Here is a 13,782-nt window from a genome sequence, read left to right on the forward strand (position 1 = left end):
AACAGCAAGCCGCAATATTCTGAAGGAAAAAATAAGATACTTAACAAGGGAGTGTGGCAATGACCACAGGTGGGAAAACCTACCATATTTTTGAAGCTAGTAATTGATGGAACAGCAAAGCTAAATTACAATTTTATTTTTTTGAAGGCAATACATTGGATGGAAATACTTTCACAAGAAATGACTTATAACCAGGTCTACCATCCGTACAAATATATAGTATGAAATGCTTATAATTTGCATACCTTCCCGTCTTTTCCAGTGTCCGGGGGAGGACTATCAAGGTTAATTAGTTTCTTCAAGTCTTCTTCAATTGTTGACTTTGATGACCTCTTAGGAGACCTCAAGTCTCGAACGGATGCCCGGAGCCTCGTCTGCGTGATTTCACAAACATCACTGTGGTGACGCCTAGTAAAGAGAATAAAGGATCAACTACAATCCTTTGTTAAACTATTTAAAATGAAGTGCAGGATGGATAATTTATTATATTTTATGTAGGCACCCACACACAAAAAAAATAAAATCACTGGGATGTATTGTTAGAGGCACATTAACTTTTCAAGGCATACGCTTTAAAAGAGGCTAAAGATATGGGTGAGCTGGAATTCTACTGGCCATTTGATCGAAACAGTGTGGTTAAGATTGGTGCTGCTGAAACAAAGCTTGTTCCTTGTGAAGTCAATGCAGTAGAAACTGGACAAACTGCCGTCCAATACATGGCAGCTGTTATTAATACAGTCAAGGATGGTGTTGAGGGTGGATCTTCCACACTAAATGGGTTTTTACTTCCATGAGACAGCCTGAGCAATGTCAGTCAGAACCAGTTACAGGCATGTTAACAATCAGAAATCACTACAACATGAATACCTGTTCGTGATTCATCTGCAGCACGTTAAAACCAAGGGCTTTACTACATATTTTTTTTCTTTTAGCGATCATCTTGTTCTACCAGTGATGCCAGTAGTGTGTCCAGTTTTGCTCACTGATACACAAGCAAGGCATTCAACATCTAGAGGTGTAAACAAAACTGATTCCCATGGGGTAATTTTAACCTACCTCACAGGACGGGAAACCCATGGGATCGGGTGGACTGGCGGTTTTATACCACTCTCCAATGGAGAGTAAAACCGGGCAGGGTGTAAAGCCAGTGTTGCACCCGATAAAGTCTGTTTCCCGACGGGCAGGTTAGATTAAAATTTCCCCACTCGTCTCAGAAGATTAATTTATGAGGGAAGACTGGAGAAACTATGGCTCTTCAACTTTGACAAGAGATGACAGAGAGGGGACTTTACAGAGGAATACACAAAACATTAAAAGACAAGGTAATTCAGAAGCACTACTTCAGGGTATATTATGAAAGTAGAACAATGGAGAAAAGGTTTCAAACAACTGAATGCAAATTTAGGACTGATGTTAACCAGTTCTTTACACAACTAATGATCAGCACGTGGGTACTGTATAAACCTTGGAATTATTAGTCAGATGTATTCTGTGACGGGGATACAGAGTTATTTTTAGATGGATGAACTATGATGGGATGAATGATCTTCCTTATCTGTATCTATCTTATGATTATGAAGAGAACAGGCTGGATTTCACTCTTGAATTATATGCAAGACTGGTTGTGACTTTATACAAGCTCACAGAATGTTTTACGGCTTAAGGGAAACCCACTTGCCCTGCTTTCATTGATTTTTGTAAGGCTTTCATCCTAGTGACTTATGCAGCCCTCATGAAGAAACTAAAGGAGTACGTGACCAAATCTTAGATTTTATCTGGGATGTGCACTCCTGCTCCAAGAACCCTCTCAGATTGGAAGAGATTCTCATTGAATCTATCTCTTTCTAAAGTACATAGAATTTACAGTTCAACTGGCCTATGCCGGTGTTTATGCTCCACACGAGCCTCCTCCCACCCTACTTCATTTAACCCTGTCAGCATATCCTTCTATTCCTTTCTCCCTCATGTACTTAAGAACATAAGAACGTAAGAAGTAAGAGCAGGAATAGGCCATACGGCCCCTCGAGCCTACTCTGCCATTTAGTAACATCATGGCTGATCTTCGCCCTCAACTCCACTTTCCTGTCCGATCCCCATATCCCTTGATTCCCTAAGAGTCCAAAAATCTATTGATCTCAGCCTTGAAGATACTCTATGACTGAGCATCCATAGCCCTCTGGGGAAGAGAATTCCAAAGATTCACAACCCTCAGTGAAGAAATTCCTCCTCATCTCAGTCCTAAATCGCTCACCCCTTATCCTGAGACTATGCCCCCTAGTTCTAGCAAGGGGAAACAGCCTCTCAGCATCTATCCTGTCAAGCCCTCTAAGAATTTTATATGTTTCAATGAAATCACCTCTCATTCTTCTAAACTCCAGAGAATAGAGGCCCATTCTTCACAATCTCTCCTCATAGGACAACCCTCTCATCCCAGGAATCAATCTAGTGAACCTTCGTTGCACTGCCTCTAGGTAAGGAGACCAAAACTGTACACAGTACTCCAGGTGTGGTCTCACCAAAGCCCTGTACAATTGTAGCAAGATTTCCTTACTCTTGTACTCCAACCCCCTTACAGTAAAGGCCAACATACCATTTGCCTTCCTAATTGCTTGCTGTACCTGCATGTTAACTTTCTGTGTTTCAACGACAAGGACACCCAAATCCCTCTGAACACCAACATTTAATAGTTTCTCATCATTTAAAAAATATTCAGTTTTTCTATTCTTCCTACCAAAGTGAAACCTCACATTTCCCCACATTATACTCCATCTGCCACCTTCTTGCCCACTCACTTAACCTGTCTATATCCCTTTGCAGACTCTGTGTCCTCCTCACAGCTTACTTTCCCACCTAGCTTTGTATCGTCAGCAAACTTGGCTACATTACACTCGGTCCCTTCATCTAAGTCATGAATATACACTGTAAATAGCCTAAGCACCGATCCTCGTGGTATCCCACTAGTTACAGCCTGAGAATGACCCGTTTATCCCTACTCTCTGTTTTCTGTCCGTTAACCAATCCCCAATCCCATGAGCCCTTATCTAGCTTTCCCTTGCAAAGAAGTGCAAGATTAGGTTGTCTACTGGCGTCCATCATACTTGATGTTGTCCTATGTTTGACACATGATATACAGGGCTCAATTTTAAAATGGTGGCGGGATGGCAGCAGGTGAGGGGGGAGGGGGAGGGTGAAGGTGCACGTGGCAAACCCGAATTTTAAAAAAAACTTACCTTTTCCGACGCGATCGCGATGTAATTGATGGTGATTAAAGTTGTTTCCGGGTATCGTGCCTGGCAGCCAGGCTGATTGACAGGCTGGCTGCCGACAGGAGCTGCAATGCTTGGGGAGGGGGGGCGTTGGAGAAAGAGAGAGAGAGCAAGACGTCATCCGGTGCTGAAACAGAGAGCGGAGGACGCTGAAGATCGGGGGGGGGGGGGGGGGGGGGGGGGGGAGGAAAGAGGGGAAGATCGGGGGGGGTGGGGTAAATGGGACATTGGAGCCGGGGGCTGCAGGTGACATTGGTGGAAAGATAGGTTTATTTTATTTTTTTTTAAACTTTGTGCAATGGTTTTTTTATTTAATTTATTTACTTTATTTTTGCCTGCTCTGGCCCTTCACGCCTGGTTTAATTATCTACTATGTCAGAAGTAAAGTACCTTAAGTACCTCAATGAGGTAAATTTAGTTCTTTAACTATCATCCCGCTGGCTTTAATTGTCGGTGGGACTTCCGCATTCAGGAAACGCGCGCGCGCACAGGCGCGTCTGTGGGAAACCCGGATGTCGGCGGGTTGGGGCCGGCTTCCTCACCCGCTCGGGGTTTTCCTGATTTTTGCAGCCCCCCACCCGTAACTTCATCTGAAAGTGGGGGCCATGGTAAACGTAGCTTGCTTGGAGGAACAGGTGGCTTTGGGCCTACGATTCCCAAAGCTTTCCAGTGCTTGGGTTTTTCTCACCACGTGCCTAGGTTTGTTGTAGACTAATTGATAACAGAATGATTTTCATGATCAACAATTCCATTATTGTTTCATGTGACTACCAGGATGGTAGGAGGCGAACTAGATGGACCTCGATCTTTTTTCATCTAGCAATTCCTATGTTGGATGGCACTGTAAGAGACAGCCTCAGATTGTCCTTTCCAGACAGTTCAGAAAGAATTGTGGTGCTCATTTTTCCAGACAATACTGTGTTGTCGGTGAACTCACCTGAGAACCTAGTGTACTCTACTGGTCAATTTAGTTACTGGGCTAGGCAGGGGATACGTGATGGACGCCCCCTCCCCGGATGCAATATTATAGCTTTGTGCGGATCAAGAGGGGACCTCTAACACATTGATTGGAAGATACAAGGGGTGCCTACTTAATTGCTCGTTCATATTAAGTGGGGGATTTTCAGGACGGTGTTGAAAAAAGGGGTAAAGGACACTGTGGTCTTTTTTCAACGACAGCAAAGTCCAAATGTAGGTTAAGCTTGTGACATACAAGATGTGTATTCCAACAGCTCTTCAAGGTTGGAAACTGCTTGGCATGAAATTAAAGGGCTCCCTATTGCCCATATGAGGACCAAGCTGTGAGATAAATTTTGGCAAAAAAGGGGAGACAGTTGCAGATCAATGCCAACCTGTCCCTTAACACCCTGGAAGGAGAATTAACCTCACAGTGAGTATGTCTCTTTGCCAAAGTCCCTCACATGAAGGCCTGGACTTAATAGTTGCTCTGGGTACAATGGTATGCAGTACTGGATTTGGATATTTAAATTGGAACATCACAACTGCATAGGTTCTCCCATCATGAAGTCAGATGCCCATTGAATATCTGGTGAAGAAACATGAGGCTTGGCAAAACAGCTGCTGGCAGGTTTAGCTGGAGGTTGGCTATGAGGTCACTCATTTATATATCAAGGGTTTGACGCTTATATCATCGGCTCAAGAAAGACAAGCAGCTGTTGCTGAAAGCTTCGCAACTCCAACTAGTGGAACCATTGTTCAATTGGGTATGGTGTGTGTCCATGCTATAGTGAGCAGCACATCTTCTAGTTGGTTCATGAGAAGCACCTGGCAGCTCAGATTCAGATAACCCAAATCTCGGGGCGATGGGGGAAATCAGAGAAACTCTCGAGATGGTAGGGAACCATTCGTGGGGTACTCGGAAATTTCCCGATACCCACTCCCTCCTGGCAGTGAGTAAAAACATTTTTTATAGGCTCATGGGGTGATAAGATACTCGTCTACAGTGGACCAACCTCTATAAAGTAAATGGTGCAACATTTGCAAACTGCCGGTGAGTGTCACGTGATCAAATGTCAGGTGATCAAACCTCCAAGAATTCGTCCAACCAGAGTTGGCATTCCTAGCTCGAGGCGAACTCTAAACCAGCCAGCCCCGCAGTACTCCAGAGCACTGATGACTGAGCAGCCAGACTGGCTTATTAGTGTGAGCTGGGAATCTTTCATTCAGCACCAGATAATGCTGCAAGCCAATGCCTGAATGGCTAGGATGGTCCTACCTGGATAAGGAGTGGGAAGTTTAACAATGCTCTGTGCTGGTAAGCTGCATGGTTTCAACCGCTAAATTACAGTAATGCCCTTAAGGATACTGGAATTGAGTAAATGGGTGTGTCTCTATGGAGAGAGGGTGCATTACATATTGGGCAGACAAAACACGACGAGTGAAATTTCTCAGTAGCTTAGTTTAGAGACCCGTGAGTATGGCGAATGGTTTCTGTATGTGTCTACTGACCATGTCAAATACGACTTCTATTTCCACCTTTCTAGCAACCTGTGAAGGTCTCTAGCATCAATCGTGAAAGGGAGTCAACAATGTGTTTCTGCACATCTAAAAATTCCTGAACTGTTCACGATGTATACGGAAAAAAGTGGGATCAGATTTTGGAGTTTGTGTTTAAAAACAAAACGCCAGAAATACACAACATCTGAAGTGTTACCGATTTATTTCCAATTTCCTACGCTTGGAGATTCTGTTTTATTCCCCCTTTTATTATTCCAGTCACCGTCTTTTAAATAAATGAATTTTAAAATCAGCAATGTATCACCTCCAATTAATATTTGACAGTACATCGTGAAGGTTCCTATACTGCTTCCCATCTCAGTAACTTTACCGCACTGTGAGGGTTCCTACACTGCTCCCCATCTCAGTAACTTTACCGCACTGTGAGGGTTCCTACACTGCTCCCCCTCTCAGTAACTCTACCACACCCTGAAGGTTCCTACACTGCTCCCCCTCTCAGTAACTTTACCGCACCCTGAAGGTTCCTACACTGCTCCCCCTCTCAGTAACTTTACCGCACCCTGAAGGTTCCTACACTGCTCCCCCTCTCAGTAACTTTACCGCACTGTGAAGGTTCCTACACTGCTCCCCCTCTCAGTAACTTTACCGCACCCTGAAGGTTCCTACACTGCTCCCCCTCTCAGTAACTTTACCGCACTGTGAAGGTTCCTACACTGCTCCCCATCTCAGTAACTTTACCGCACTGTGAGGGTTCCTACACTGCTCCCCATCTCAGTAACTTTACCGCACTGTGAGGGTTCCTACACTGCTCCCCATCTCAGTAACTTTACCGCACTGTGAGGGTTCCTACACTGCTCCCCATCTCAGTAACTTTACCGCACTGTGAGGGTTCCTACACTGCTCCCCATCTCAGTAACTTTACCGCACTGTGAGGGTTCCTACACTGCTCCCCATCTCAGTAACTCTACCGCACCCTGAAGGTTCCTACACTGCTCCCCCTCTCAGTAACTTTACCGCACTGTGAGGGTTCCTACACTGCTCCCCCTCTCAGTAACTTTACCGCACTGTGAGGGTTCCTACACTGCTCCCCCTCTCAGTAACTTTACCGCACTGTGAGGGTTCCTACACTGCTCCCCCTCTCAGTAACTCTACCACACCCTGAAGGTTCCTACACTGCTCCCCCTCTCAGTAACTTTACCGCACTGTGAGGGTTCCTACACTGCTCCCCCTCTCAGTAACTCTACCACACCCTGAAGGTTCCTACACTGCTCCCCATCTCAGTAACTTTACCGCACTGTGGGCGTTCCTACACTGCTCCCCCTCTCAGTAACTTTACCGCACTGTGAGGGTTCCTACACTGCTCCCCATCTCAGTAACTTTACCGCACCCTGAAGGTTCCTACACTGCTCCCCATCTCAGTAACTTTACCGCACTGTGAGGGTTCCTACACTGCTCCCCATCTCAGTAACTTTACCGCACTGTGAGGGTTCCTACACTGCTCATCTCAAGATCACTTTTTTTTTTGCACTTTCTCCAACCTTTTTATCTCCTCTGCTGAGGTGCTGATTCATTGCAAAGATACATAGCAGCCTTCCAGTGCATTACCCAAAGTATCATTCTTCATATGTGATCCTAGGCAGCAAGTTTCAGCAGGTTATTTAATCACATCACAGCCGAGCCCAATACCATGCTACCCTAATATGCCCAAAAGGTACACTTTCCAGGAGGAGACCCCTTTGTAGGTTTTCCAATTGCCATTTCCTCATCAAAGGGGAATGCAGGTGACTTGCTAGTGTGACACAGAGTGACTCTCATTCTGACTTTCCTTCTCTGTGGAACACCAACAATTCTCTGCTAGGCTCCACCTCCCAATAGAATAGGCAAAGCACGGGAAATAAGACACAAACTGGTATCCAACCACACAATGCTGAGTATCAGCCCCACAGTGTATCTGTACATACTGGTGATACAGGTTTCCAACAAAACGTATAAAAGGAGATGGATTTCAACCTAGTCATCTATCAAGGTAAGTCCGCACATTTACAAATAGCAAAATCCCTGTCTGACTGGCACTCACTACAGGCAGTTGAATATTAAAATGAGAAATATGTGAATTAATGGAGACCAGTATATGCAAATTTCAGTTTTAAAAATAATACAAATAACCAATTGATCGCTTGCTTGCTGGAGTGAATCTCCTTTCTTTACATAAATGGCACAAACTATGTATAGAACTCATTTCAAAATGTAAGCTGGTTAATTATTAACACACAAGATTACATGCATATTTGAACACCAAGAGCATACACCAAGTCTGTATATCTGAACGTGTGGCTGCCATCAACACTCTTTTTGCACAGTGATTTGATGGTACACTTTTCTGAAGTTGGCTAGGTAGTGTTTACTAAATGTATGTATTCAAGGAGATAGATATATTTCTTAATGCTAAAGGGATCAAGGGATATGGGGAAAAAGTGGGAACAGGGTACTGAGTTAGACGATCAGCCATGATCGTTTTGAATGGTGGAGCAGGCCCGAAGGGCCGAATGGCCTACTCTTACTCCTATTTTCTATGTTTCTACGTAAATGTCTTTAGCACACTTTGAAAATGTTTGAGCAAAAGCTGCATGGAAGCAAATTCCTGACCGTTTCATGAATGTAAATGTCATGCCTCATGTAATTAGCAGTGCTGATATGTTGTAACCTTCGTGCCTGACCCCACCTATTGCTCACAGCAGGATTCCACTGTATTGAAGTGAAGAGGAAACAAGAGGACAGAATGGAGGAAATATGCCAAATTTGTCACTCAAAACCTTTTTTTAAAAAAAAACACTTCTCCAATTTTCTCTGCTCCACTCCTAAAACAGTTGACTCTTGCTAGAGTCCAAAATTTTTAATTAAATTTAAATCTGATTTGTCAATGTAAAAGGCCTTTAGATAGTTCCACTATATTATAAATTAGGCTGACCCACTAGGTATGTGAATAAGGGGGATTCCAGCTGTAACCGCACAAATGAAGGGTGTATTTAATTTGCTTTTTAAGATTACGTTTCACATTGCTTCATCTTGTTGCACATTTAAAAGTGTTTGGATTGAACACTTGCACATGGAGGTACAGAAGGCAAAAGCACCACTACCCAAGCTAAGAGCAGCAAATATAGCTGCATATTTATATACAGCTCTTATACCAGCATTGAGGTTTGAATAATCCTTTTCATCTTCCCTCAAAAAAAAACATAGAAACAGATTACCAGGAATATTTAAAATAGCTGGTATACTTTGATGGCTGGGCTGGTTGAGATGTTTCAACAACTTGCATTTATATAGCGTCTTTAACATAATAAAATGTCCCAAGGCGCTTCACAGGAGCGATTATCAAACAAAATATGACACCAAGTCACATAAGGAGGTATTAGGACAGGTGACCAAAAGCTTGGTCAAAGAGGTAGGTTTTAAGGAGCACCTTAAAAGGAGGAGAGAGGTAGTGAGGAGGAGAGGTTTAGGGAGGGAATTCCAGAGCTTAGGGACTAGGCAGCTGAAGGCACGGCCAGCAATGGTGGATTGATAAAAATTGGGGATGTGCCCCCAAGGCCAGGATTGGAGGAGTGCAGATATCTCAGAGGGTTGGAGGGTTGGAGGAGGTTACAGGGATAGGGAGGGGCAAGGCCATGGAGGGATTTGAAAACAAGGATGAGAATTTTAAAATCGAGGAGTTGCTGGACCAGAAGCCAATGTAGGTCGGCAAGCACTGGGGTGATGGGTGAACGGGACTTTGAGTGAATTAGGATAAGGACAGCAGAGTTTTGGATGAGCTCAAGTTTACGGAGGGTGCAAGGTGGGAGGCCGGCCAAAAGAGCATTGGATTAGGCGAGTCTAAAGGTAACAAAGGCATGGATGGGAGTTTCAGCAGCAGATGAGTTGAGGTAGGTGCAGAGCCGGGCGATGTGACGGAGGTGGAAGTAGGTGGTCTTGGTGAAGGAGCATATATAGGGTTGAAAGCTCAGCTCAGGATCAAATATGACTCTTTGGACGCACTGTTTTACTAACTTGTTGTTAGTAAATCATTTTTAACTAACTTCATTGAGTTTTTTGATGAGGTAACAGAGGGGGTTGATGAGAGCATTGCGGTTGATGTGGTGTATATGGACTTCCAAAAGGCGTTGATAAAGTGCCACATAATAGGCTTGTCAGCAAAGTTGAAGCCCATGGAATAAAAAGGGCAGTGGCAGCACGGATGCAAAATTGGCTAAGTGACAGGAAACAGAGAGTAGTGGTGAACGGTTGTTTATCGGAATGGAGGGAGGTGTACAGTGGTGTTCCCCAGGGGTCGGTACTAGGATCACTGATTTTCTTGATATATATTAATGACTTGGACTTGGGTGTACAGGGCACAATTTAAAAATTTGCAGGTGACGCAAAACTTGGAAATGTAGTAAACAGTGAGGAGGATAGTGATAGACTTCAAGAGGATATGGACAGGCTGGTGGAATGGGCGGACACATGGCAGATGAAATTTAATGTAGAGAAAAGCGAAGTGATATATTTTGGTAAGAAGAACGAGGAGAGGCAATATAAACTAAAGGGTATGATTCTAAAGGGGGTGCAGGAACAGAGAGATGTGTACAAATCGTTGAAGGTGGCAAAGCAGGTTGTGAAAGCAGTTAAAAAAGCATATGGGATCCTGGGCTTTATAAACAAACAAAGGCATAGAGTACAAAAGCAAGGAAGTCATGATGAACATTTATAAAACACTGGTTCGGCTGCAACTGGAGTAGTGTGTCCAATTCTGGGCACCAAACTTTAGGAAGGGTGTGAAGGCCTCAGAGAGGGTGCAGAAATTATTTAGTAGAATGGTTCCAGGGATGAGGGATTTCAGTTATGTGGATAGACTGGAGAAGCTGGGATTGTTCTCCTTAGAGCAGAGAAGGTTAAGGGGAGATTTGTTAGAGGTGTTCAAAGTCATCAGGCGTCTAGACAGATTAGATAGAGAGTAACTGTACCCATTGGCAGAAGGGTCGAGAACCAGAGGTGATTTGCAAAAGAACCAAAGGCGACATGAGGAAAAAAACTTTATTACGCAGCGAGTGGTTATGATCTGGAATGCACTACCTGAAAGGGTGGTGGAGGCAGATTCAATCATGGCTTTCAAAAGAGAATTGGATAAGTACTTGAAGGGAAAAACTTTTCAGGGCTAGGGGAAAGGGTGGGGGAGTGGGTCTAGCTGGATTGCTCTTGCAGAGAGCCAGCACAGGCTAATCGGGCTGAATGGCCTCCTCCTGTGCTGTAACCATTCTATGATTCACTCATTGCTACGTGGTCCAATCCACGTAGCATAGTGCTTCCCTGTGTGGGCACCAGAATGCCATTGGTTGTCAACATTGTTTCTGTAGCAACCGTTTTTCTTGCTGCAATTGACAGCACTTCCATTTCCAAGTTGGTCCACTGTGTGTCAGTGTTGAATGCCACCCTAGTCACGCTACTACAAATATCCCCCAGTTCTTTGAGTCAGTGCCACACAGTTTCAGATTGTGCTTCAGTATTTCCTTAAAATGCTCCCCTCTCATCTACCAATGCTTACCATGCTTCAGCTCAATGACAGCACACACTTAAAGTCTGCTGTCGTCCATCTGAATAACAACGATGTTATTACTGCGGTTTCATTTTTTTTTAAGCACCATGCAATTGGTAATGTGGTCCCTACTTTTGATATGCATAATAGGTCAGAGTGCACCAACCAATGCTGGTCGAGATCACAACCGCAGGATAAACTTTGAGTTTAGTGCACAGCCTGTCAGCATGTTGACCCCAGTCTTGTTCTTTATCTGCCAAAGGAGCAACTGCTCATTCTGATGCAAGCAAGCACTTATTGATTAATGAGAGGAGTGTTTGATAGCATGCTTCCCAGACAGGCGATTTTGGTTATGGCGTTCAGTTCAGTATGGTTGATGGTGATGGAGTATCAGCAGAGGTCTACAAATGTGGTTGCCACGTTCTAACTATGCAGCTTCATTAAGTCAGCTAATTTGGAGAGGCGATGCAGTCCCCCAAGGTCTTAAAGAATTTAAACTTTTACGATCTTAAACTATTTTTTACCATATACAAATAAGGGAATAAATAGGAGTGCACAAATACGAGCCATCTCCCTCTCATCTGAGAAAATTCCACCCAGAGCGCCTCTCAACCAGCAGTGTTGTGGACAGTATACCTCCAGAGATACAGAATGGATTCAGAGCAAAGTGCAGAACAACTAACATGGCTCTTGTTGCATGTCAACTGCAAGAAAAATGTAGATAACAGAACATGAACCTCTATTCAGTCTTTATTGGTCTAACAAAGCATTTGATACAGTCAGCAGTTCAAGATCAGATACCCGGGATAGCGTGTTCAGATCGTCACAACTTGGCCTGAACTACCTTGCACAAGCCTTTTTGATTTCTTGACATCATATGGGATGAGCCAATGTTTCTGAATGTGTACGCTGCTTCTCACAGATAAGTGCGGCTGGCTCTGCATCATTTCAGCCAAAACAATCTTGGTACCTTTTCTTGACAAAATCCATTGTGTCAGCTGCAGCCTGTACACAGTTTTGTGTCAAATCATCCACTCAGCCTCAACATTAATGTTCTCACTGTTTGAGGTCTGTTTGGTAATTAGTGCTTTGGTCATGTTGCTATACATTTGGATCAAAGAATCAATAAATGATTTACGTGTTACTTTTTGTTGATGAGGCTGAGTGCTGAGCTGCAATTTGGACCTCATCATGCAAATGATCAGTACAACAATTCAAGCCATGCATTGCCCTAGTGATTTTGACTTCTTGTCTATTTAGTTGCCAAACATGGCAGTCAACAAGATTTCAATGCTTGAGCATAGATGCATTCAAGATGTCTGATGCTTTCAAGTTGGTGAAAGGTTGTGTGTTTGATGGAAAGTTTTCATTGCAGACATTTGCTAAGCAAAAGAAGTCCATTGCTATTCATATTTTCAATGCCATGTGTCAGCATCAACTCACAAATTGAAGTTGCCCATGATAAGTTTACCTGCTTGCAAAATTTTAGCAATTGTATCAAATAGAACTGTTTCTTCATCATATTGTCACTGGTCATAGTTGGTACATAGGCTCTGTCATAGCAATCGCATTTTCTTGAAGTTGATCATGTCTATTAGCCACACTAATTATGCAATTATGGATCATAAAATCCAACCCTGTGACGCAACGTGTTCAGTAGATTTGTCATGTCGTAAGATGCATCCAGCTCCAACTTTTGTAATTTTTTCTCCACTGAGCAAATTGGTTTCACTCAGTGCAGTAATATCCACACCATAGTGGGCCAATCAACAATGTCCTTTGCTGAAGCGGAGAAGAGTTGGATGATTGTGGAACGCTCTGATGTTCCATGATGTAAAGGTAAAATATTGTTCCTTTTTAAGCTGGCAAATGTCATAATGAGTGACCTAATGGCCACACCACCCTGTTCAGGCTAATTCCATTAGCTGATATTGAAAATATTGATATAACTGATCAGTAACAACAACGCTGAAGTGTTTTATGCATGACCAGGAGACCCAGGTTTGAAACCCAGCCTCAACTGGTAACCATACACTGGATTCCAATTATAGAGAGTCAGTCAGCAGTTTTTGGAAGGGAAGGCAGACAGAGACAAGGGAGGAAACACTGTCTCATACTGGGCACATTCTTGAATTGATACTTGCCTAATCTACTGTCTCTGAATATTAAATCAAGTCTTTTTTTAAAAATGGAAATTTACTCAATTACCTGTTAGTCACCAGTATGTTTATAAAATAAGAGTAATTTTACCATAACATTTGTATTTATAAAATCAAATCCATTGTTAAAGGCATCATTAGACATATAAATAAAGGTATGGAGGTGTGACTCTTACATTGGAGTTTATGGTATTTGTTTAGAATTGTTGATATTTACTTGATCCTATTTCACCCCCACCCAGAATATTGGGGGGTGTGTGTGTGTGTGTGTGTGTGTGTGTGTGTGTGTGTGTGTGTACACCTGTGGCGT

The 13,782-nt window shown here is 43.4% G+C and overlaps 1 protein-coding gene across 3 annotated transcripts in view; it reads right to left on the bottom strand.

The window, feature by feature from the left end:
• Positions 1-13,782, bottom strand: part of sipa1l1 (signal-induced proliferation-associated 1 like 1) — a 348,364-nt gene that overhangs the window by 20,905 nt on the left and 313,677 nt on the right. For all 3 annotated transcript variants that reach the window (XM_067991257.1, XM_067991258.1, XM_067991259.1), the window contains one exon: positions 246-408. In XM_067991257.1, coding sequence (XP_067847358.1) covers positions 246-408 — 163 coding nt within the window. The remainder of the gene's footprint in view (positions 1-245; positions 409-13,782) is intronic.

Source organism: Heptranchias perlo, chromosome 10 (genome assembly GCF_035084215.1).
Source record: "Heptranchias perlo isolate sHepPer1 chromosome 10, sHepPer1.hap1, whole genome shotgun sequence".
NCBI classification, from domain to species: Eukaryota; Metazoa; Chordata; class Chondrichthyes; order Hexanchiformes; family Hexanchidae; genus Heptranchias; species Heptranchias perlo.